Here is a 26,034-nt window from a genome sequence, read left to right as displayed (position 1 = left end):
ATCAAGAAGAGGGCAGGGAAAGTCTGAAAAAGCCTCCAAAATGAGTGACTACATGAAGTTCCTTTTGCCCAGATATCCCAGTTACTATCCTGGCTAGCAGCAGCTATTCGGGAATTCAGACAGTGCTTTCTCCTTTTCTATCACATACATTAGTCGTGCAAAGCAAGTGCTCCCTGACTGATCTATTTTACTCTACTCACAAAATGGCCAAGGAGACCTCCATTATGATCATGGGTATGACCAAACTACTGGCTTTATAGTCATAGAAACAATATAGTATAATCAAGTAAGCATCAGTGAATACAAATACATATGTTTAGAATGAGTGGCTTAAAATTACCTCCTTTGTTTCAAACAAAGCGTCCATATTATGTTGATTACTATCTCTATTTTTTTTTTTTTTTGAGTGATGGCCTTAGTTGAAACCTACTTTCAGCTGGAATATTTGCATGTCAAGAACCTAGCATGATTTGGTTTCCCCTTTGCCTTGCTTGTTCTTCCAGGCTGCTAGATACAGGTGTATTTTTCTTTTCTTTTTCTCTTTTCCTCCTCTTTAAGATAAGAACCCCAACACTAATGTAAAAAACCCTGATTTATACATTCTGCAAAATAAGGGCTTAGGGTATTTAGGCATAGCTTATTGATTAAATCAAAATTGCTGTGTTCTCAAATAATTCTAAGCTAAAGCCACAGTTTTATAAACCAGAATGTCAGAGTTCATACAGTAGCACTAAACCAAACCCATACAATCCATATTATTGTGGTATATGACCCATGTCACAGGCACAAAAAGGCAGGGTAATACACATACGAGGATATGGATAGGTGCACACATATGTATATAAAACAAAGGACCCTCATGGCTAAGAAACCAGAACGATATATAAACACCCAAACCATAGGTACAAAGAAACAAAGTATACAAAGGATCAACTAAAACAGACTTAAACACAGCTATAGTGTAACCCAGTGGTGGAGAAAATGACAGCAATGGAAGGATGGTAATAGATAAAGTCATAGGGATCCCAGGGAGCTGATAAACTAGCTTGAAGTTAAAGAGAGGGCAGGGGCAGAGGTTAAAAAAAAAATGTGGAACATAGTGTGCTAGGAGGAAAAAAATGGTTCAACTGAAGCCCTCGTATCAGATATGCTAAGAACATCATTTGCAATAGTTGTGATAAGTTGGGGCAAGAATCTTTTTTTCCCCAAACTTCGTCATTTTTATAACAACTTTTACTTAAGAATATTAAGATAAATTACTAATTGAAACTAAGAATATTCAGAAGCTACAGCTGGTGCAGAATGTGGCAACGTGGACAGTTTTGGGGGCCCTGCAACACCACTGCTCTGCAAGCTGCATTGTTTATCAGTCTGCTTCCAGGTGCAATTCAAAATGTTAGTGATCACCTTTAAAGCCCTTCGTGGCATGGGTCCAGGTTACTTGAGGGACTATTTCACCCCACTTGGACTGGCCCGTACCACTCATGCTGGCAGCAATTATTCTGGCTGGTGGGGTCCAGAAGGAGGGCCTTCTCTGCTGTTGCTCCTACCTTCTGGAACATATTGCCCCCTGATGTGAGGTTGGCCCCAACTCTCCTATCTTTTCATAAAGGCCTAAAGACCTGGCTGTGCCAGTTGGCCTGGAGCCCCAGTGGGGGAACAGCACAATGGAGGTGTTCATCAAGTAATAATAGATCCCACCTACCCCACTACTCCGCCCTGCCCTCCCCATGTGTCCTTGGTTTTAATGTCTGATTTCAACTTTTTATGTTTTAACTGTATTGTAAGCTGCCCAGAGTTACCTATGGTAAAATGGGTAGCCAATAAATTTTATGAATAAATAATAAAGAAAATGTGGAAAAGAAAAAAATTACATAGAGAAAAAAGGGGGTGAAGAGGTACAGACAGACACACATAGAAGGACAAATACAATTTCAGTAACTTATCACCTTCTCTAACATTCAACCAAAAATCTCTTCATACCATATTTCACCTTTTAGCAAATAATACTCATCATTCAATCTTTATCAGCAGGTCCATTAAAAGTTACCAGAAATAACTATATATTTAATCCTAAACAAGTAAATCAATTCCATTTTCCTTTACACAGTCACTTATTATTTTTTTTAAAATGCAACAAAATCTCTTCTTCCCACATCTTATATCTATAAACATAATTTAAAGCCTCATCATTCTAATGTAATAAAAAATAATTCTATTAAGAGATACCAGAAACAATATAATGCAATTTAATTCCTTCAAATATTGTCCCACAAATTAATTTCTTATCAACTTCACTTCATGTCAGAAACCCCTTCACACATTTAACACTTTCTTTCAATTTTAATATCATACCTTATCACTTTCTCTAAAAATGTAACAAAAATCACTTCTTTCCATATCTTATCTATAAATAATTTGTTAAAGCCTCCTCATTCAGTCTTAGTCAAGAAAAATCCATTAAAATCTGCTAGAAAAAAAACATAAACATTTTAACCTGAATCAAATAAGCAAACTTTATAAACCTTCTTTATGTTTTTAAAGGTCTATGTTTATTTCTTTTAAGTAATGTCCTAAAATCTTATTTTTTTCATTCTCTCTTTATTTTTCTCAAAAACTCCTTCATAAGTATCTCTTTTGTAAGTTCAAAATAAGAAAATTGTCCAAGTCACTCCTCTGAGTTGAAATTCACAAATACAAGTGTCACTTCTGTTTTGTTTGACTGAAATTTATTGTTTCACTTTTTTTTTAATTTAACTGGGATTATCAAAGGTTTGATTCTGAAAGACCACAGGGACAACATAAAACTATTCCAGCAATTAATCTCTTGAATTTGAGAGACTGAGGGCTAGGCAGTAGAAATGCTCAGTGAGACAGCTGGAGGCATTGGCCCTCATGCCACCAACCAATTTCAGCTTTCCTGACATAAAAGGTTGTTTGAGTTCTAGTGTTCCAAGTCCCTGAATCTGCCATAGTATCTAAATGGATTCAGTTGAGTAAGAATTTCAATGAAACCATGTAGACCAATAAATTCAGGTTCACAGAAGGAAAGACTCTGTATTTTTAGCTGTGGGGACTGCTCAAAATATATCAACAGGTTCAATTTTCTCTGACTAAAAATAAGTTATTAAACGGGGCGGGGGGGACATTACATTTATACCCACCAAGGATTTTATGATAGGTGACTGGTATTTCAACTCCTTTGAACATTTTGCTTATTATTTCAGTCCAAGCTATTTAGAATGAGGCAGTTCTCTCAGCTGTGCAAATAGTTACTGACTACTTAATCCCATTGAGCTGGAGAGAAGGTGAACTATGCATGATGGCTCAGCAGGGCATCTCCCCTTCCCCGTTCCCTTGGTAAAGGCAACTGCAATAGCAGAATATTTCAATACCAAAACATTTTACTTAATCCTAAAACAAACATGAATTGAGATTCTATTACCTCGCTATGGTTTTTAAGTCTTGATCAGCTTCTTGGATCTTCAAAGAATAGTCATCTGCAAGTTTATAAAATTCAGTAAGCACAGAAGCCTTCAGATCAGGATATGGGCACTCCAGCTCCAATAACTGTGGTGGAAGCTCAGATACAAATGTGGTCCTTTCCTCTAAAGTACATGCCAGGGCCTATAATAAAAATAAAGACATTGGAACCATTTGCCACATACTTGCTAATATAATTAAAAATCATTAAAAAAAACACACCAAAGAACTTACTTCATCTATAAATTCCTCAAGCTCCTTTTCCAAAGCTATTCTCTCCAGATGAAGCTTTCCCAAAATTGCTTTCTGTTGTTTCTTCACAAACTCTATCTAGTTTTGAGAAATATTGTATTAATGAATTAAAGAACACTGAACGTTGTAAATGTGGTCCCGTGTATTGACACAACAGCAGATTGCTCATTGATTCATTCTATTTCTTATTCTACAGTATCTCCTTTCAAAGAATTCATGTATAATGCAAAAAAGCTATCCCTTTTTGTGTTACCACAAAAATGCTATAAAACAGGTCAAATTTAAAGAGCTAGATGGTCGGAGTTCTAGATTTGGCCTGAGTGGGAATTGGACCTGGGTTTATATCCCAAACTTTTCTGGTTTTTTCTTAATTATTTTATTAATAAGGTAAGCAGATATATATGAAAATCCTAAATCTGTAAATGTAGCATATCATCAAATTAGTCTGAATCGAATACATTGAAGCGAAGTCCAAAGGGGAAAAAATGATTAGCATCAGACAAAATTTCCTAAAATAGATCAATATTTGAGTCTATGAAAATCCCAAGATTAAGGCATCCAACCAGATGCACAGAGAACATTATGTGTATTCCTATTTTCATACATTTGGACTGAAAAATGTTATTCTTTAGAAATTGCTGTATGAAGGTACAGCAGTTTATTTTGTATAGGCCAGATCAAGATTTTAACAAACAAGACAGATTGAATTATAGCATGTAGTTTGATTTTCCATGAAAAAACGCTATATAATTTGTTCGCAGAAAAGCAAAGAATAAAAAGTTATTGTATATATGGATTTATTTATACATCTAATTATTTCTAGTTAGTTATAATTTCAGTCTATGTGTTCCATAGTAAATTAACAGCCAGCCCAGGGGTGAAATTCAACCATCTTGGCCCAGCTCGGGAAAGGTGGTAGGGACGATTTGGATCTGTAAAAAATCGCCCCTGGTTGCTATTACTATTATACAAATCCACAACCACAGCCATGCCAACAGCCACGCCCACAGAACTGGTAGGGAAAAATTTTGAATTTCACCCCTGGCAGCCTTAACATTAACATCAACTAGATTATTTCTACATATCTATGTGTATTCCATCCCAAAAGGTTTGCCCATTTTATATAAAAATCCAAAACCTATGTTTTATTCACTATCTAATTCACTATCTAAATTGATTTGGATTTGTTTTTTTGGAAATTTGTTTTCAAAGTTGAAGTGTTTTTGAAAAGAATGAGTGGATATGAAACAGGACAGAAGTGAGAAAATCTGTCCCATCAGCTAGCCAACACGACCAGCAATAGGAGGGATGAGATTTATAATTTGTTTGGAGGATCATAAGATTTACCATTGTGGACACAGGAAAAAAATAATAATGGTGACCAATCTCAAATCTATAGGCAGTGATTGATGGCATTCGAAAATACAGCGCAGAAAATTATGTCCAATAGCATGCTATCTATCTACATGGCAAACATAAAACAAGATTAAAGTGTCGGGGGAGAAAAGAAACAGTTTTAAGAATCTGGATTCTGAAATTAGTTCTGTATCACATTTCATACCTTGACTGAACAGCGTATTTCTGTAAGTGTGCAAATATAATGCAAATGCAATAATAGGACAGAAGATCATCCACAGTAAGATATAGGAGGAAAGATGGTATGCAGAAGCACTGAATTACTAACCTCTTCTAAAACAGCATCTGGATTAAATTGATATTCCACACTTTTGCAGTTGGTTTGCATTTCTAATACTCTGTACCTTAAATCTTCCCTTAGCTGCCAGACAGGTTGCACTGTGTTTGCTTGAAATGTATCCAAGTCTTTTGTTAATTTATATCCTATTAAAAGTTAAATAGAAATTAGGGGTGTTGCTCGGTTAAAGAGCTAATTAATAAGAATTTGTCAAATAATAGCTTATATTATAGAAAAGGAAATTTACATTTTCTCTTCTTTGTCTCTGAAAAGAATAAGAAACCCAGGCTTCCCAGAAAAGGAAAGGGTTGAGCACAATATAATATTCATAGTATGGTATGTATAGTGCAGGTAGTCCTCAACTTATGATCAAATGTATGTTGTTAAGTGAGAAATTTGTTAAGTGAGCCTTGTCCCACTTTATGACTTTTCTTGCACATTTGTTCAGTGAATCATTGATGTTGCTTGTTAGAAGGTTGCAGAAGGTGATCACATGACCCCAAGGCACTGCCATGAATGTGAATCAGTTGTCCAGCATCTAAATGTAAATCATGTTGCCATGGGGATGCAGCAACAGTCATAAGCATGAAAAACGGCCGTAAGTAACTTGTTTCAGTGCGGTTGTAACTTCAAACCGGTCACTAAGCAAACTGTTGTAAGTCAAGGACTACCTATATAGAGTGTAGGCTTTTTTCTGCTGTTATATTATGGATGGCCATTGGAGAGAAAGGGCACAACAGTCCATAGAAAAAAACAAAGACTGCTCACTCAATACTCATGTCAGCTGATACTGGATTTATTTTGAAGAGGAAAAGTTTCTTCTTAAGGGAACTTAGATGAAAAACGCAAACATATCAAATCTTTTGTTCTTTATCCACTCTCCTTCTTAACCCTTACATTCTGCTTCTCTCTCCATATCAGTAACTGCACCATTTAGTTTAATCCAGAAACTGACAGATTACTTACGCAAATCCCACAAGTCGAAAAAACATTCATTTTCTTCATCAAAGAATACTTGAATTTCAGATTCTAATTTCTGCCTGCAATTAAACATTTCAGGTCAGGTAAAATATACTTTTTTATTTGGTACCCAAATGTCTGCATGCATGCACATTTTGGGGTCTTACCCAATTCTTCCTTCATGTGGAAACTCAATTGGTAGTTAACCGTAGTCAGAATAAGCAGAATTTAGAAGCAGATTTAATTCTATCTAATCAGCCTGTTAAAAGTTTTCCAGGCCAGCTTGAAATCTGTACATAGAAACTCCCTCCCTCCCTCCCTTCCTCCCTGTACACACACACACACACACACACACACCTGAGCTCTGAGTGCAATCAGATCTATTTCTCCTCCCCAGAGTGTTGTTTTTTCCCCATTCTCTGGTTCCATAGATTAATAGCACAACTATTTCAGGTTCATTTGAGGATTTTCTTATCTAAAAAAATCACTTTCCTTCAGACTCTGCATATGAAGTCTTGTTGTTTTCAATTACTTCATTAAGTTTTTAATATAATTTCTTACCTGTTTTCGTGCAATCTTTTGTGCTCTTTCCACCATACTTGGCGATGACGTTTCAGCAGCATGTGTTCCTTGTTCATTCTTGAAGCATGCTGTAATTTTTTAATCTAGGTACAAGATTTAAAGATATTTTATTAATAATAAATGTTGAGGCTTCTATGAAGAAATAGCTAACCTTGAACAGGATTTATGTTTGATTGTCCTTGAAAATCAATGTTCCATAAATACTTATTTAATATCTTCAACTGTCTTTCAAGATTATGCCCTTGCCAAAGGGCCTCATTAATATATTCTAAAACACCTTACATTTAAATGATTTTAAAAGAAAGTCAATGGTTCATACAGTATCTATTATTAAAAGGATGTCTGTTCAAGAAACCAGGATAATGTATATACTGACCACCTCTATCTCATTTTCTAGCAGCCGCAAAATATGCCCAGTTACAGAAAATAAGCAACATAAACAAAATTATATATACCAAATATGGTATTGTTTTTAAGATTGCAGTTTTTATCCTAGATCAATGGATGGAAATCCATTTATTTTCTATATTTTATTTATTCTATATAGAAATGAAATGTGCAATTAACTGATAGTCATGAGGTCATAACTGTCAGGTTAGAAAGACTCTGTAATTTTTTGATTTGCATTTATGCAATTCTAACACCCTCAGAGCTTTTTTCACTAAGTTAGATTAGTGAAAAATGTTGGAGAATCAAAAGTGATTTTTTGTATGAAAGAAGCCTGATCCTGGTAATTACAAACTACTGGGCCAGGGGTCAGCAACCTGTGGCTCTGGAGCCGCATGTGGCTCTTTCATCCCTCTGCTGTGGCTTCCTGTTGCCGGTCGGCTCCACAATTGATAGGGCTTTCGGTTAGGACAGGTAGAGGAAAAAGGACGCCATGCTAGGAAGAGACTCTATGGTGGGGGAACCACAATAGAGTCTGGTTGGCTCCAGAATTGAACAGGGGGCTTCCGGTTAGAACCTTTGTGGCTCTTTGAGTGTTTAAGGTTGCCGACCCCTGTACTAGGCTAAGCCTACACTCTTACTTTTAGGCAGAGTGCACACACTATATGAAGTCATGATTTGATTTAATATAATGTAGTTGAACTATGGAGATACATTTTGCATAACACACTAAGTCATAAACTGTAGTTTATTAACCACAAAAGCTAATCCATGTATCACAGTAAGCCAAAACAGATTAACTAATGGCTAGATCAATATATTAAATCAAATACTCCATCTACACATTAGTAATGTGTGATTTTTCAAACAATTTGGTGGTACTTTACGCAAAATAAAAGTCCGGCTTGCATATTACTAAATTTCCATATGACTGAATGGAACTCCTAATATAATCATATAATTTTGCCAAAGTCTTTCAGCAGGTGTTTAAATCTGAACCATTTCTTTATTACCTAGGGCAAAACATCGGCAATATGATCCAAAGAACAAGAGCAAAAACCTTCAATTTTATTTATCACTAAAATTCCATTTCCTCCATAATAAACTTTGAATACTGTTGTCCTGGGTTCATTTTGAATGGTAGAGATACAATACAGTGTGAAAAAAATAAACCAATTCCTAGAACTGTTGTGAAACAACTTACCAGAACTTATCACTATCAGAAAGAAATTACTACTTTTACTTTACTTTGGCTTCCAAGCAAGAACATTAGGAGGGATCAACTCACGCTTCTCTAACAGATAGCGATGGGAAAGAAGAGTTCATATCCACCAAATTCTTCTACACAAACTTCCTTCCACAATCATAGCGAAATTAATGGTTTAATGGTTGGGAGTACATGAGAACTTGCCTAATTAATGTCCCTCTTCTTGTAACAATCTGCTTTTATATAGAATTGTTTAATAGCAGAATTGGCTTGATCCAAGTCTTTTAATTTCTGTAGTAAATATTTTCACAAATTACAATGCATCTATAGCCAGACAACCAAAGGAAAGCCTTTATATTCACAGGAATGGAAGGGATCCCTATGACAACCCAGTTAGAACTCACAGCTTATTAAGAATTATTATTTTTCACAGAGATAAAATTGTTATGCATTGCTTCACAACAATGAATCTATAGATTTTCCATACTCCATTTAGTGAACAAAGGTAGAATACTTCTTTCAGACTATATTGCTATCGTAACTACCATCATCCTGGCATTTATTTGTCATAAGAAATAGATTTATTGATATTAGCTCTTTGGGATGACAAAAAAAATAAAGGTAGGCCTCGACTTAAAACCATTCTTTTAGTGAGTTTTCTGAAGTTACAACAGACACTGAAAAAAGTGACCTATGACTGTTTTTCACACTTAAGATCGTTGCAGTATTCCCACAGTCACATGATGAAAATTCGGACACTTGGCAATTGGCATTTATTTATGACGGTTGCAGTGACCCAGGGTTAAGTGATCGGCTTCTGTGACCTTCTGAGAAACAAAGTCATTATGGAAGCTGTATTACTAACTTAACCACTGCAGTGATTCGTTTAACAACTGTGGCAAGAAAAGGTGTAAAAGGGCACAAACCTCACTTAATAACTGTGCTGCCTAGCTACAGAATTTTCTGGCTCAGTTGTGGTCCTAAGTTGAAGATTACCTACAAAAGCCTTATCCAGTTATCAGGAGGTGAAACACTTAATAGACAGTGTATCATTCTTCCTTTATACAATGCTATTTTATTTCAATCTTAAAAAAAAAAGATTAAAATATGATCAAGAGATCATTAACCGCTTTAATATGTGTTTGTTTTACAGAAACAAAATGGATTGCATTTTTCCACACTTTATTTTCAGGTAGCAGGGATGATCTGTCTCCATCTGTCATTTTATATGCTCTTGGTTTCATTTTTAGAAAACTTTTCCCCTAACTACGTATCACTGTTCATATGTTTGCTACAGATTTCTATTACAAAAGGCCTCTTTTTTATTATTGTGCTACACTGGAACATATTTTCAACCACACAGAGCTTCCTTGAGGGAAATATTAGTGAAAAATGAACTATTAAGAGATGTGCTCTTCATTGATAAATAGTATCTGCCATCCAATGTATCATTAGAATAAAATTATAAAATGTATGGAATATTCATTGTACCCTTTCTCCCTTGTCACTTCTTTCAATAACACAGCTGTTCTTTTTGCAAGAACTAATCTTTTAGTTTCTATGGGCGTATTCCCAAAATCTGTAAATCCTTTCAAATAGAAGGTTCTTAATACCATAACAGACAAGGTGCAGCAGCTTCATTTTCCCCTCTTTAATGGATTCTTAATGCAAAGTAGAAAAAGAAAGAGAAGTGGAAAAATCAAGAGTTAACAATGAAAGTGATATTATCTAGGTATCCTATCAAATTCCATGCACAATAAAAGCATCATTTTAAGTCACCAAGTATCTTATTGATTCTGAAAACCAAGAATGGTTTCCTATATATATTTAATTACTATTTATATATCACTTGCTCAGTGCAGAAAGATATAACGGCTTCTGAAATAGCACACTTCCAAATTCCATTTCAGTTGTTTTTTAGTGGAAAACACATGGATGCCTCTTACGATGCTGTAGCCATTGTGGAGAGAAGATTCATGAATTCAGTGAACAATATTATTATCTATTATAAAGGCACATTTAAAAAAAAGTATACAGGTAGTCCTCCTTACAACCACAATTGTGCCCAAAATTTCTGTTGTTAAGTGAGACATTTGTTAAGTAAATTTAGCCCCATTTTACGACCTTTCTTGCCACATTTGTTAAGTACATCACTGGAGTTGCTAAGTTAGTGACACTGTTGTTAAGTGAATCTGGCTTCCTCATTGACTCTGTTTGTCAGAACATCACAAAACCTGATCACCTGACCCTGGGATACTGCAACCGTTACAAATGAGTCAGTTGCCAGGCATCTGAATGTTGATCACATGACCATGGAGATGCTGCAATGGTCGTAAGTGTGAAAAATGGTCATAAGTCACTTTTGACCATTGTGCCATTGTAACTTTGAATCGTCACTAAATAAACTGTTGTAAGTTGAGGACTTCCTGTGTAGGGTGTAGGTCTTTTTCTGCTGTTGTATTATGGATGTTTATTGGAAGAAAAGGGCACAATGGTCCATAGAAAAAAGCAAAAAGTGATGGAAAATAAAAAGAAAACAATAGAAACAAAATCCATTCATTGAACATTCCTACAAAGAATATCTAGAAAAAGCAACAGCATTCAATAGGGCCCTAAAAAGATGCAACGGTATAAGTTTTCCTTCCTCCCTCAGAATTTCCTGCTGTGTTAGTTTTGTACTTGAGCTACACATCAGAAATAGGAGAAATTCCCATGCTTGGATTTTTTTTTATTATTTATGTGTGAATGCTTCTTCAGGTACTTGGTATTGGTTTGGAACATCAGGGGCTGATAATGCTGATCTTTCATAATAGCATAATTATTGTCGCTGAAGCTGACTATCTCAATCCTGACAAAAGAGATATATTCTCAAAACTACCATGGAGCAATTGCATAAAATATAGAGACTGAATTAACATGATTTCTTTTCTTTTATAAATCTATATAAAATGGAATTGGACTATTGCAGGCTGCCTCTAAAACAAGCAAGCCAGCATGTAACCACGTTCTTATCACTAGTCACCAAGACACCATTTAAAACAACCATCTGGTGCTAATAGTGGTCTATTGAAACCATTTCCCCCTTCATAATTCACTCGAGTGTTAGTCAGCCTCCAAATCAGAGGTGGTATTCAACAGGTTCTGACCAGTTCTGGAGAACCGGTAGCGGAAATTTTGAGTAGTTCGGAGAACCAGCAAATGCCACCTCTGACTGGTGATTTTACAGTATCCTTCCCCTGCCGCGCCTACCAAGCCACGCCCACAGAACTGTTAGTAAAAAAATTTGAATCCCACCACTGCTCCAATGATTATCTTCACTACTGTGCCACATACTCCTGAAATTCTTCAAAATTCCATCTACCTAGCTAAACCAACAGCAGCAGGCATATGACTGGTATCCTCCACTGAATTTGGCCAGAGTGGAGAATTCAAAAGATTACACCCAAGTGCAAGAGCAAGAGATCTTCCAATCAGAGCCATTAAAACAGAAAGAACACCTGACATACTTCTGCCAAGAACAACACATTTTGCTTCATATGCAGCAAAACAGCCCCATTTTGACCTGTCCCTTAAAACTTCGACAGCATCCATGCTTCGGCGTGAATTTCTCCAAATTAGTGATTCTGTGTACAGAAAGGTTTATGGGAAGGAAGATCTCGTACAACTGTAATAAATTATATCTCTCGGTTCCAAGAAAAAGCAATAAGCAATAGAATTTTACAATTCACCACAAATATATATCCAGACAGATTATTTTAATACATCATTATATTTTAGCATCGTCCTAACTCTCTTTTACACCTATTAATAGATAATGTCATTGTTGAATCCACTGTGTTCTCAGTTTTCCAAAAGGCGAATAGCCTGTAGAATCATCTCGTACTGAATGGGAATGTGAAATAACTGAAAATGAAGAATCATATAGATAGCTGGTTGAAAAAATGCAGGCACATGAGCAATGAAACGGGGAAGGCTAGAAATATGTGAACAAGAAATCCTTAAAAAAGTTTTTCTAAAGCAGCATGTGTTTGAAAACAACTGTTGCTTCCAGTTTCTTCTATTCTAAAATAGAGCAGCTCCCATTCTCTTCCTGATTATATAAAGCAACAATAATTTGCTCTTTGTCCCTGTAAGTGCCAAATCAGTAAAATAAGTTAAATTCAATCAGTAAATTAAATTTTCAGAAATACTGGCTTCAGTGTATTCATGCTAAATGAACAGTGTTGATAGGGTCAGTAACATGAAACAAAACTACCCTTAGAGGGTAGCATTTTGTGTGTTTTGCTTTGTTTTGTTTTATTCTTTCTTGTCACTCAAAAATAGTTTTTTTTGCAGCCATATAGGAAGAGCCACTTAACTGTACCTGGTACAGTATTTTAAGAAATTGCATCCATTGTAAATAAAACAGGAACAGGATATGGATATGGATACACAGACAAACAGGCAGACAGATACACACACATACGCGCATGCACATACACTAGAACAGGGTGTCAAACTCATGGGTGGCGGCAGGCTGAATGTGTCACGTGCTGGCCTCACCCACCCCAGTTTAGCAAAGAGGGGAAGAGTTGCGATATGTCACGTGACGACTAAGTGTCGTGAGTTTGACATCCCTGCACTAGAACCAAAGAAGTGTTAGGATATGACTTTTCTTTAATATTGAAGCTAGTGGATTTAATGTTCTATAATATCTTCTCATCACTCCTTATCGCCCATCCCCTCCCACTTGTGACTATATGACTGCAACTTTGTCGCTTATATCCTTACGATTTATATTGACTGTTTCCTAGTATGATTTGATTGCTTATTGTATCCTATGACTATTATTAAGAGTTGTACCTTATGATTCTTGACTCTTGACAAATATATCCTTTCTTTTATGTACAGTGAAAGCATTTGCACCAAGACAAATTCCTTGTGTGTCCAATCACAATTGGCCAATAAAGAATTCTATTCTATTCTGTTCTGTTCTGTCCCGTCCTGTCCTGTCCTATTCTATTCTATTCACTACAGTAAAGTTTTTCTTGCCAATATCCAGAGAGGTGACATTTTCAGCCTCAGGCACCAAAATAATATATATTTTGGCTGTGTGTATTATGGAAGAGGGTGGGGCATAGAGAAAACCACAGAGAAGGGTGCCATCAGCTACTCCATTTGAGAAAGTGACACATCTTGCTGTAATCTGCAGCCTCCCACTTTCCTAATACCCAAGTATCGTGCATTTGAATGGCACTCAAGTTCTGGATATCAGAACTGCTGGTTTGGCAGAAGAGGGACGTTCCTAAGAGGATTAGACTGTTATCAGCAGCAAGAGTTCTGGCAGGGATACACAAAGAACTGCAAACTAAATCATATGTCCCCACAGATTGCTGTGCTGAAATTCATACCGTGTTTCTCACAAAATAAGGCCGGGCCTTATTTTTTTTTGACCCCCGAAAAAATGGCTAGGCTGTTTTTTGGGGGGTGACTTCATCCCCCCCCCCACGCATCCTCAGGGGGGCAGGCAGCGACAGCTTGGAGGTTGACTCGGTGTTGGTGGGGCACTTCGTATCGGGAGACCTTCCGCCATCGTTGCTTTCCCTTCTCCCTTGCTGCTGCGGCATTTAGAGCAATGCCGCGGCGTTTGGAGCAGCCATGTGCAGCCAGCCAGGGCTCCTCCCTGCAACCGGAGCCCAGCGGAGACACTTGGCTTCAGGTGCTCCTGTTGCTGCCTTCCCTTTGCCTTCAAAGGTAAAGCCAATTATTTTAAAAATGACGCCCTACTACAATAAAGCCTCCCCTGCCCAAGAGGGCAGCCCAACCCCACGTGGGGAGGTGAATCTCCTGGGGCCACAGTGCAGGATCGGCCCACCTCGGGAGAAGCACCCAGCCCCCATCCCTGCCTGACACCAGGCAGAGTGCGAAGAGCTTCACCTGGGCGCCCAGCGCAGCTGACAGGCGGGGCCTCCTTCCTGCCAGCAGAGCTCTCCCGGCAGCAGAGTGCTGCTTTCCTGGCCAGCGGAGAGAGCCTGAACCCACCCGTCCTTTCCACCCCTCGCCCAGCCCGTCCCCATCTCCACACATCTCCAAATGCGCCGGCAGCTCCAAACGCTGCAGTGGAATGGGCATCAGGCAGAGGTGCTGACTCAGTGGAGCTCAGCTTGGAGGAGGACGCAGCGCAGGCCATCGCCTTGCTACCCTGTCCACGGATGGGTGGGCGCTATCACTGCCTCGGGCAGCCTCTCCCGGTGGCCCCTTTGGGTTCCGGCTGGAGGGACTTGGGAAGGAAGCCAAGCCTGGCTCTTTCACTTGGCAGGCAGGTGTGCACCTGCGGCTTGTTTTCCTGGCTCTGCCCAGCCCGCAGGGCTCTGGCACGGCCCTGACGGGATGAGCAGAGGGTCCAGCAGGGAGACGCTAGCTGCCTTGGCGAGAACTCCGCCGCCGGGCACGAGGGCCCGCCTGTCAGCTGTGCTGGGCGCCCCAGGAGAAGCTCTTCACACTCTGCCCAGCGCCAGGCAGGGATGGCAGCTGGGTGCTTCTCCCGGGGTGGGCCGATCCTGCGCTGCGGCCCTGGGAGATTCGCCTCCCCACGTGGAGTTGGGCTGCGCTCTCAGGCAGGGGAGGCTTTGTCGTACTGGTAGCAGGGTGTCATTTTTAAAAAAAATTGGCTTTGCCTTTGAAGGCGAAAGGAAGGCGGTGACAGGAGCGCCTGAAGCCAAGTGACTCCGCCGGGCTCCGGTTGCAGGGAGGAGCCCTGGCTGGCTGCGCCAAATGCCACGGCATTGCTCTAAACGCCGCAGCAGCAAGGGAGAAGGGAAAGCAACGATGGCGGAAGGTCTCCCGATACGAAGTGCCCCACCAATGCCAAAGTCAACACAGGCAGTACCATATCCGGGTATGCAACAAAAGTACTTCCTAACGGCAAGCCCCCCTCCATTCCCCCCATTTCGCATGTTTAATATAGGCCTTAATTTGGGGGGAGCGGCTTAATTTGATTTTATGCGGATAAAACATGCTGGACCTTCCTATTGGTGGAGGCTGTATTGTTGGAGAAACACAGTAATAGCTAAGCAATCACAGCAGTTGCCTGGTACCGTATTTCCCCATGTATAAGCACCCCCTTTGTATAAGCCACCCCCCCCAATTTTTGGACTGTGAAGTTTTGAAAAAAATATTTTATTAGAGAAACAAGTTATAAAGAAAGAAAATTTACAAAGAAACAAATTCGCGTCTAGATCTACAACTTCGGTCATGAGGCCGAAAGCGGTGCGGCGACGCTAGCAATCTACGATCGGAACGAGAGTAGGAACGAAGCATTCAGGCCGATGCCTAGCGTATGCATTTCTATCGCGTACTCGCACTCGTAATCGTATCATCACGTACAATTTTTTACAAAACAGTATAGCATACTGCTGGAAAACCAGTTTATTCCTACTTTATTATTTTATGCATTTTTCACGTATAAAAAGTGTACCTGCTTTGTATATGCCACCCCCCTACTTTTTGGGCTTGAAAATTTTGGAAAAAAGGGGTGGCTTATACATGGGGAAATACGGTAATTGTGTTTCTTACTCAAGTGAAGGGACAAACTTTTCCCTGTTTCACATGACATTCATTTCCACTGCAACCCAATCTCTCCATGTTATGGAAACATGACTGCCTCATATATTGTGATTGCTAATTATAGCTTGTTCAGATTTTAAGCTACTTAAGCATTCCTCTATATTGAAAAGCTGGGGCAAAATATCAAACAGAACCTAAGAGCTGCTTATTAGAACAGCTTATTAACTCATTGTGAAATCAGTGGAGGTCCTCATGGAGTCAAACCAGCACTGTCGTTGCACAAAAAGCAGGTATGAACAAGCTCAGGTTTCCAAATGCACGAGGAAAAAAAGTCTTTTTGTAAAGAGGAAATGAAGCTAGGGAAGAAACAATTCAAAAATGACCAATGAGAAATCAGACTTGCCCAATATGGCACAGCATGTTGGTTGATTCTTAAAAGGGGAAGCGCAAAGGGAAACCTAGAAACCGAACGGAGTATTTAGAAAAAGGATATGGTTTATTGATGGCACCCTGAACAGGATCAATCTGTGCTGCAGCATTTCATGGCAAATCTCATTTATTTGTAAATATTAAGAATAAATCAACTAAATGTAACATTGTTGTTCACAAGAACACAATCCTGTCATTTTGAATGCTGAGACCTTCCACAATACAATGATTGTGTGATATAGAAAGCTGGATTAAATGGACCAGTGACTAGCTGGGCTCTTTATTCAGTTTATCTTTGATAAATGTGCAATTCACAGTGACAAGGAAGCAGTTTCAAATGTCACAATGTTCTTGTGCTGAAAATTCTTTCGTTATATTTTCTTGGGCTAGTTAATACTTACTAGCAGTAGCTGCCTTAACTTGGAACAGACCGGGTTAGGCTGAGAGAGATTGAATTTAAGTAACATTATTACTTATGATTTGCTAAATACATTACTGTTGATTGGGCTTATATGCCAGGCCATACAAATCATATACATTTATATTTCCCAGAAATAATTATCTCTGTAATGTTTATGGATGGATGGATGGAAGGAAGGAAGGAAGGAAGGAAGGAAGGAAGGAAGGAAGGAAGGAAGGAAGGAAGGAAGGAAGGAAGGAGATTCTGTTGTTGAAATGTTCATTATGATGTCACAATGCAAACTCAAGCTCATAAATGCACTGTGATACTGCATGCAGGTACATAAGAAACATTTGAATTCTGTGATACATGTTTTATTGCTTTCCTCCACAGGAGACAAGGCAAACTACATTCATATTGTTGCCAAATCTCCATAGCTGAACTACATGTCCATGTAGTCTCCAGAAGCCAATCATAATTCGAAAAAGTTTTAGTTTTACTGTGTTGCTAATAATTTTATAAACTGCTTCAAACAGAGGGATAAAAAAGACAACTGAGTAAATAGAAGAAAATGAAGGCTTAAAAAAATTTCAAGTGGCAGTCACAAATTGCACATACTCTATAAGCATCAATAACTAATTAATGGCACAAGTTCAGATCTGTTGATAAAAGATTCAGCTAGTTTTACAATCCAATTGTTAATACTGTTACTAATTAGCAATCTTTGCTGACTTCCTGTTTTCATCCATACTTTGCCTAATGTCTAGTAGGATATACTTTAATGAATGCTACTACACACTAGATTTTTATAGAACATTTTTCTTGAACAGCTAGAATTGCATATAACATCCATCATGATTTATAGATACTTACCTTTAAAAGGATGTTAGCAGACTGTAATTTCTTCGCTTCAGTAATTGCATAGAGTTCTTCATAATCAACAGGTTTGTACTTTGAACTTGTGAGGCCATTTTTCACACGAACAACCAAATTGTCTAGCAGAGGCATAAAATAACTCAGATTGTTGAATAAAATTAAACATTACATTGTAAGAAATTTAGGACATTTGAAGTAAACAAAAATAAAAATTATAGTTTAAACTATAACTAAGAGGAAAGTTTACACTATCTATACAGTTTGTTTTTCTAAACAAAGTTGCAGTCCATGAAAATGATGGAAATTTGTTACAAATACAAAATAAGAAGTAGTACTCTTTGGTAGGAAAAAAATATGCAGAAAAAACCTACCCAACCAAAACATTCAGGTTTTAATTTGATTGCTTAAATCATTTGCTTACTACTTAAAACTTAAATCCACTTAAACTTCATAAAAATGTCCAGTTGAAACAGGGGGAAAAAGACAACAACACTTTCCCCTTAGATCAACGATAGGCCATTGTGGTTTATAGATTACATGCAGCTGTCTGTCTATTCTCAGTTTTGTGACCTTGCCCACCCCAAAGACCTGAGGATGATAACACAACAATTGTTCAATTTTGATGTTATATTATAGGCATAATTATAGATATCTAGTATCCAAATATTTTAAAGTTCTATGTTGAATAAACCCAAACTGTAAAATCTAATTCATTCACAGAGAGGCATTTTTGTTTTGCTTCGCCTCAGCTGTATTTCTATTTCACTTCTTCTAGGCCCTTTACTTTAAAATGAACAACCAACCCCTACCAATAAGAAATGTTGTATAACCCTGATTTAGATTATTAATATTTGGTTCTACCTAAGCACGTTATGTGAATAAGATAAGAAAGTTGGATCCACATTTATTCATGCTTAAATCTAAATGCCCTGACACTCATCCCATTGCTTTAAATAGATCTGTGTTAAGCATTACGAAAATTCAATCCAATCAATAGTAGAACACATGCCTTAAAGAAACCCATCATACTAAAATACATTGGAAAGCATCTAATAGAAAAGAAGTAGCCTACAGATAATCAGTCTTGCAAATTGGTTCTGACTAGCTCAAAGAAAATTAACTTATACCAACGTATCTACTTAAGGATGCATTACAATGAATTCTCATAAATGTAATTCATGATGTTTCAGAATCTTTTTTTCCAATCTGATAATGTCAATACTATACATCTTGATATTCTGACAAAGCACATTATTTTAGCAATCTCAGCCTTTATTTTAAGGCAGTAAATTGCCAAACATGCTAATAGAAAATAGCAAACATATGTCCTTATACTCATTTTTATATACTATCCAGCCTGCATCAGCAAACAATTTATTTAAGACTGAGTGTAAATCTAATCACATTGCTTGGAAATCAGCTCCTTTGGGCACACTATTTCCCTCCTGACTTTTCTTTTCTTCTTCCTTCATTTTTAAGCTCTATAGAAGTACAACAAAATCATTAATGGCTCCAAGTCTTTTGAAGTGCTAGATACAACACTGAACTTTTATTATTAAAAAATATTTCACTTCCACCATAGAGCAAAAGAACTATTGGCAGTTTAGAAAGCACTTGCATAAAATGCAATCAACTCAGTAGATCAAACTTTACAAATTATAATTTCTACACACAGGCAATCATTGAGTTACAGCCACAATTGAGTTCCAAGCTCCCATTTCTGAGCAAGACAGCTATTAACTGAATCACCGCACTTGTTAAGTTATGGCAGTAACACAATGTTAAGTGAGTCTGGTTTCCCCATTGACTTTGTCTGTGAGAAGGTCACAAAAGGTGACCCCAGGACACTGCAACCACAATAAATACATGCCAGTTGCCAAGCATCCAAATTTTAATCACACGATGTTTCAACATTCCTGTGAAAAATGGTCATAATTCACTTTTTTTCAGTGTTGTCGTAGCTTCAAACAGGCACCGAATGAATAGTTGTTGAGGTCTACCTGTAATCTATGTGTAACTAAAATAACTAATCACATTGTAAGGAAAGCTAAAATACATACATTGAAAAGAGAACAATCAAAAGTTTTTTTAAAAAATTACCTATATTGCTATTTCTTTGAGTTGTAATAAATCCTTGAAGATCTCTTTCACTCATCTTATACTGTTGAAAAATAAACATATTACTTGTCAAAAAGTGACACCTTTGAATGTATTCACTTGATTTTTTTTGTAAGGGGATTTATTATATAGGAATATCTTATTATTATGAAATCTATTCCAAGGACAGTTATTTTAGCTGTCTAGAGTACATACATTTTATTATGTTTTTTTTATAATGGACAAAGTTTATTAAAAGTTCAGCCAAATGTGATGTTATACTTCTCTAATAAAGGCTGTTGACTTTATAAAATTTCTTGTCTGATTTTATTAATATTTATTTGCCCCAAACTCTCACTGAATCCAGTAAGGCTTTCAACCAAATACACATTGCCTAAGATCTCAGCCTTAAGTAATGAAGGATTCAACCATTTGAGAATAAAAATCATGAACCTTATACAAAATTTACAAGGATATTAAATTCCAAAGATTAAATAAAAGCTATAAAGATACTTGTACACAGAGAAGGGGAAAAAGTACGAAACTAAATCTTCCCATATTCCATATTTAACACTGCAGTCTTATATATGGATTCCTTTCTATTAGTGAATTTAAGCACCCGATAACCTTACAAATCTTCAGAGTAACATGTATACTGACTAATGTGTCAAAAACCTATATCCCAAAAGTTTTTAACAGCCTATACCATGGGGGCTCAACTTTTTGTCTTACCTGGGCTACACTGAGTGAAGAGGCATTGTCTTGGACCGCATATAAAAGATAAAATATAGTTGTATAACATAAAATCATATACTAATATTAAAAGCAGCATTACTAGCTGTCTAAGACCACATGTGGCCCCTGGGATGTGGGTTGGATATACCTGGCTGAGAGCTTTATTTTATCTAAGCATATTCCTCCCTCTTAAACTTTGTTTTGTACAATGTGTATATCATGGAGCACCCTATTGAACCATTTTTATTATTTAAGCTATTAAGCATTATCAATCCATATTTTAACTGAAATAACAAAATCAAGGCAGCAATCCTAATATCAGCAGGACTGGAACACTAAGAGAAAACTCTATTTTACAGCAATGTGGGTATTTTCTACTTGCTCTCATGTATCTTGCTTGTTTCATATACTTCTACCTTACCTTTCTTCCAGAAGTCCAAGATAGCATTTCTCCTCCAATTTTTTTTTTTGGAGAGGGGGGTGTCCAACATCCCTTTTGAATAGTTTGCGTTAGGAGAATATGAGTGACGTACTGAGTTTACATAGTTACATAGCTGAGGATAGATCTGAACCTGGCTCTAATCCTTACATTTTAACAGCTATACCACATGAACTCCTTTTACCATTTCAGCTGTGATTCTCTGGAAGTGCTGGTTAAATGAATGACTAACACGGTTAATGCAACTGCTTCTGAATAATCTTTATAGACTAATATAGACTAAATTCCATCTAGATTAAATCAGCAATAGTGAAAAATGTCAGGAGAAATAAGATTGATCACAGATTAGCATCTGTATTAAGGTCATCGCATTGAAAAGGTGCAATAGACCACGCCCGACCCATTACCTTTTCATCTCCAGTGCATCCACACTGAGTTTTCTGTGGAACTCTTTCAAGTAGTTAGACCTGATATATCAGGCACTAACACAGAAAAAGGTTTTGGCAACCAATTTGATGAAAGCATTATAGATTAAATCTCTACGCCTCTGATTATTGTGATTATAGCAGATTTTTTAGAGAAGTTTGACCTGTTTATTACAGGTATTTTTTCATTTATGAATTGCTCTGGGTTGTATATTATATTTTTTGAACATATGAGATAAATTGCTGCCATAATTAATTTAAATAGGCAGGAAATGTAAGTAGTCTGGCAAAAAATATGTCATATTTTTTTTTCTTAAAGCAGTTTTGGTTTCACCTGTTTTAAGCTGGCTGTTATAAAACTTTGGGTAAGGAAAATAACTCCTTTCTGGATTCTATCATTTGATAATTTATGGCCTATTCCAAATCTTCAATTTTTTTTAACAACTTGCTAAGTTAGATAGAAATATCTCTATCCCATGGTTCTTAGATAACAACGACTATAGGCAGTCCATATTTAGCTGATGTTTGTAGTTATGAAGATATGAAAAAGTAACTTTACAACCAGTCTTTCACATCCTTTGTCACTCTGTGAAGCAATGGAAAGCTGCAGTAAGATCATAAGCACAATCATGGTTTCACTTACACACCACATTGCTTAATAACCAAGTTGCCAGTCACCTTGATGGACAATACAAGGAAAGCTAAACAGAGATATCAATGTCCATTCCAAAGGGTTTGGAATTTTATTCTGGAGTTATTTCCAAAAGGTATTGTTTTGAGAGATGCCACAACTTTACTAGAGGGTTTGGTATTCATGTAGGAGATGACCAGGAGGAGCCTGAGGGCGTGTCAAATGCATCATCTGTCGAAGTCCCTATGTCTCGGAAAGTGACCTCAGTCCAGCCCCACTTAAAGTCCTTTGACTATTATTTCGCACCAATTGGCACTGGCTGTTAGTAGATCAGATTCTTGGATATAAGTAGCAGAGAATATTCACAATGCTTTTGAACTCTATCCTGGCTCCTGGTTTCTTGGGCCTGACAATTCCTTAGGGATCAATTCTCTATCCTATGTTATTTTCACATAAAAATGAGTTCGTTAGAATTTTGTCGCATCTTATACAAATATAGTATAATCAATATATACAATAACATGAAGTTAGGTTTTCCTAGACCTTTTCTAACTTGGCAAGCCTATCCTATGAAGCACAAAGTTCCACCAGTTCTAGAGCCTTCCAACTACAGAATAACAGGGTAAAGAAGCAGGTTGAATTTCCCCTTCTCTCCCAGCCCCTTTCAATGCTTTTACTCCCATTTCAGTGGGAAGAAAATGATTTATACTAGCTCTTAAGTGGATGTTAACAACATGCTAGCATGTTAATAGTTAGCATGGCAAAATCATTCCAAGCATATATTCTTGCACATGTCTGACATACCACAATGCTCGACACACCTCAGCCAATTCAGAAATAACCACCCTCAAAACTAAGTTGTTGGCCTTTTTTAATTTTGGACTTAGTCCTCTAAGGGACCTGATCCTACTATGCTTGTAGGATATCCTTATAGCTTTCACAAGATTATTTAAATAAATAAACCCACAAAATTAATAGACCTTAAGTCTGATTAAACCAAATAGATACATTCTACAATTGTCATGTAGAGAATTGCAAAGCATTACACATTTTGAAAAATTTGAATGAATGCATTTCATAAAAAGTTATTGTTATTATATAAGCCCACCAAAGAGCACAAATAAATTAAATTTGTATGGATTAACTTGTTTATATAACTCCAGTCATTTGTTAGCCAAAAGAAATATCTGATTTTATCAATTGAAAAGAACTTCAGTGAAAACAACAACTATTTTGTGTGCTATTTTCCAGGGAGGCTATGCCATCATCTTCATTAACAAAAAGGTTGCTGTCTTTCCCAGATGGAGCAGGCCAATAACTAATCTGTATTTATTGATGTATTTAAAATAGCTCATCTGAAGTCATATTGCATGAGCCATTAGGTAGATGCAAAAAGTAATCATTGGTTGGGTTAGTTATTGTGAAGCAATTAATATGGCAAACTGGATCCATTCCAATGCTAAAGTTTAAAAATAGATCCCCAAAGAAACAAATATGCAGGTTATCTTTATATGCTAGTAAATATGCCCAATTAGGAAACAATCTGTCCAATAATTGATCTTAATTCCACTAAAAGCACTTTTAAATCCCATTCTTCTGGACAAAGCATAATGCCATGACAGTTTAAAAGATTACAGGACATTTAAGCCTCCTTGCAATCTCTGGGTTTTTTTTTCCTTCTTCTTTTCTTCTTCTTCTGCTTTGCAAGTTGAAAAACAGCTGTCTGGCAATAGAATAATGAAAACTGCTGAAACTGGAAAGTCCAGACTCCGGTCCTGTGTTGGCATCAGAAAGTAGAAATTCTAACTGGAAAACTTAAACCCTCAGCAGTTTCACCACACACACACATGTATCTGCGAAATTGCCTGGGTGCAGCTTAATGCCAGAATATAAGGTAATTCCTCATAAATCTGCACCTACAGCATGATTCCATATAGTTGTTGTTATGTGGGGAATAATTACTTCACCAATCAAGTCCAAAGCTGTAACTTTATCTTTAGAATATGCGCAGAATATCTGTGGCAAAAGAGAAGGCTATTTAGTATACCTGCCCCCAATATATGGACCAATACTGTGGGTTTTTTTTTCTGATTGTTTAAATATTGAGATGGGGTTATAGAAATTAATATATACCAAAGTATGAAAAGAACAGTTGTGAATCTAGTGGGCTGAGGGGTGAGACAGATCAGAAGAATAAGAAATAAAGCAAGAACTGTTTCTATTCCTGGTCCCAGACTGAAATGGTAAAATTTCTAGATCTGTCCAAAATCATTAGAATAGTACCACAAATGCAGACTATCCTATTTGTTGTTTTTTTTACCAATGTTTTGATCATGCCTTTTAAAAAGATTAAATACACAAACACACACACACACACACCAAACAAACAAATATCTTGGTTATCTTTGGAATATTCTCATAAAGAAAATACGACCAGATGAAACATCGAGCTACAGTTCCGCTAGAAGAAAGTCTCATGGGGATAATGGAGAAAACTAAACAGTGTTCTGCCCATTATTGTGTAATAAAAAAAAAATCTGCAACAATAGATCTGAGACGCTGCCAAATGGCCACAAACTTCAGTAGCAGATTCTCCAAATCCTCCATATTCCCTAAACGGCCACAAGTCATGCTTCAGATATAGCTTGTCCATGTATCAAAACAGAAATAAACACACAATTTTGACTTAATGAATGTTTTCCCATAAAATAAAGTTTTACTCTGACCTATAAAGCAAATAGAACATCTCCAGGTAATGATGTAATTTAAGAGGGGGGGAAAAAAACCATAGAAGCCTCTGGCCCTGAAAATGGAGGTTAGATACCAGAATGGACATGAAAGAATCGTGGGGAAAAACAGTTTTTGACACCACATGGGCTCCAGGGCAATTGAAAACTATAGATAATTATAGACAGGTGAATTGAAACTATAAATATGCAGGATAAAAAAATAAACTAAACTAAAGATAACTAGCAATTAAGCTCTAAAGCAGTTCCAGAATTTAACCCAGAGTATATATGTGAAACCTTGGCTTTGATGGGGCAGGATCAATTGTTTCGCCTTAAAAAATAAAAGAGAAATTGTGAAAGAGGCATCAGATGGCTTGGGTGGATTAAATCAGATTTGCTGAGTAATACAAAAGTCCTGCCATGGGGTGAAAAGTCAGGATCAGCAAGCAAGCACAAAATCTTATGAGGAATTTCAGGCAGCCCTGAGACCTGTCTTAAAGATGGACACGCTTTCAGAGTTGGATTGTTTTCGCTACCATGGATCTTGATCGATCAATTTACAGATACACTCAGTAATTATCTGGCGGGTGATGATCTTGGCAGTAAAGCAAACATTTGCCTTTATTAAGAATTTTCTGTTGATTGAACTTTCTTCAGTCTAATCAATCAAGGAGCTGGATAAACAAATAGGCTCTCACTCTTCTGCAGTCCTTCGGACCATTAGTTTCCTTTCAAACAGGCTCCTAAGCCTTTGGCTCTGCGGTTTTGTTTCTTTTTACTGGAATAAAATGGATTTTTTAAAAAACTGTCAAATAATCCCAGCAGAAAATACTAGGCACAAGCAGAGCACCATCTACACAATATTTAACATGTTTCACAAGCATAGGACCTATTCAGAGGCAAAGAAAGAGGCATATAGCCCTAAAATAATACTGATTAGTCCTGGTGAAACCTCAACATAGAGGGCCAAGTTGTGATTCTAAAACCTAGACAGCAGGAGAAGCTGCTGTCATCCTTGAAAGCATTAAGCAAGTCAAAGTTTTAAGCAAAAACTACACAGTGTGGAAGATTTATGGAAGCAACTAAAAATAGCTGACACCTTTTCTCTTCAGCTTCTTCTTTTTCCTCTTTGCTCAGTAACTTTTAATACAGCGTGACATGTGC

At 37.1% G+C, this 26,034-nt stretch overlaps 1 protein-coding gene across 3 annotated transcripts in view; it reads right to left on the bottom strand.

Moving 5' to 3' along the window:
* The window catches only part of CCDC148 (coiled-coil domain containing 148), a 163,893-nt gene that overhangs the window by 86,387 nt on the left and 51,472 nt on the right, over positions 1 to 26,034 (bottom strand). For all 3 annotated transcript variants that reach the window (XM_087920172.1, XM_087920171.1, XM_087920170.1), the window contains exons 2-8: positions 19,915 to 19,975; positions 17,812 to 17,933; positions 6,950 to 7,053; positions 6,395 to 6,468; positions 5,420 to 5,574; positions 3,718 to 3,813; positions 3,446 to 3,627 (exon numbers count right to left, since the gene is read on the bottom strand). In XM_087920172.1, coding sequence (XP_087776298.1) covers positions 3,446 to 3,627; positions 3,718 to 3,813; positions 5,420 to 5,574; positions 6,395 to 6,468; positions 6,950 to 7,053; positions 17,812 to 17,933; positions 19,915 to 19,969 — 788 coding nt within the window. In that variant the 5' untranslated portion in view covers positions 19,970 to 19,975. The remainder of the gene's footprint in view (positions 1 to 3,445; positions 3,628 to 3,717; positions 3,814 to 5,419; positions 5,575 to 6,394; positions 6,469 to 6,949; positions 7,054 to 17,811; positions 17,934 to 19,914; positions 19,976 to 26,034) is intronic.

This window comes from Pseudonaja textilis, chromosome 1, assembly GCF_049901715.1.
Source record: "Pseudonaja textilis isolate UNSWEBS1 chromosome 1, rPseTex1.2, whole genome shotgun sequence".
NCBI classification, from domain to species: domain Eukaryota; kingdom Metazoa; phylum Chordata; class Lepidosauria; order Squamata; family Elapidae; genus Pseudonaja; species Pseudonaja textilis.
The sequence above is the reverse complement of the archived record's forward strand: the minus strand, read 5'-3'. Positions and strand labels throughout refer to the sequence as shown.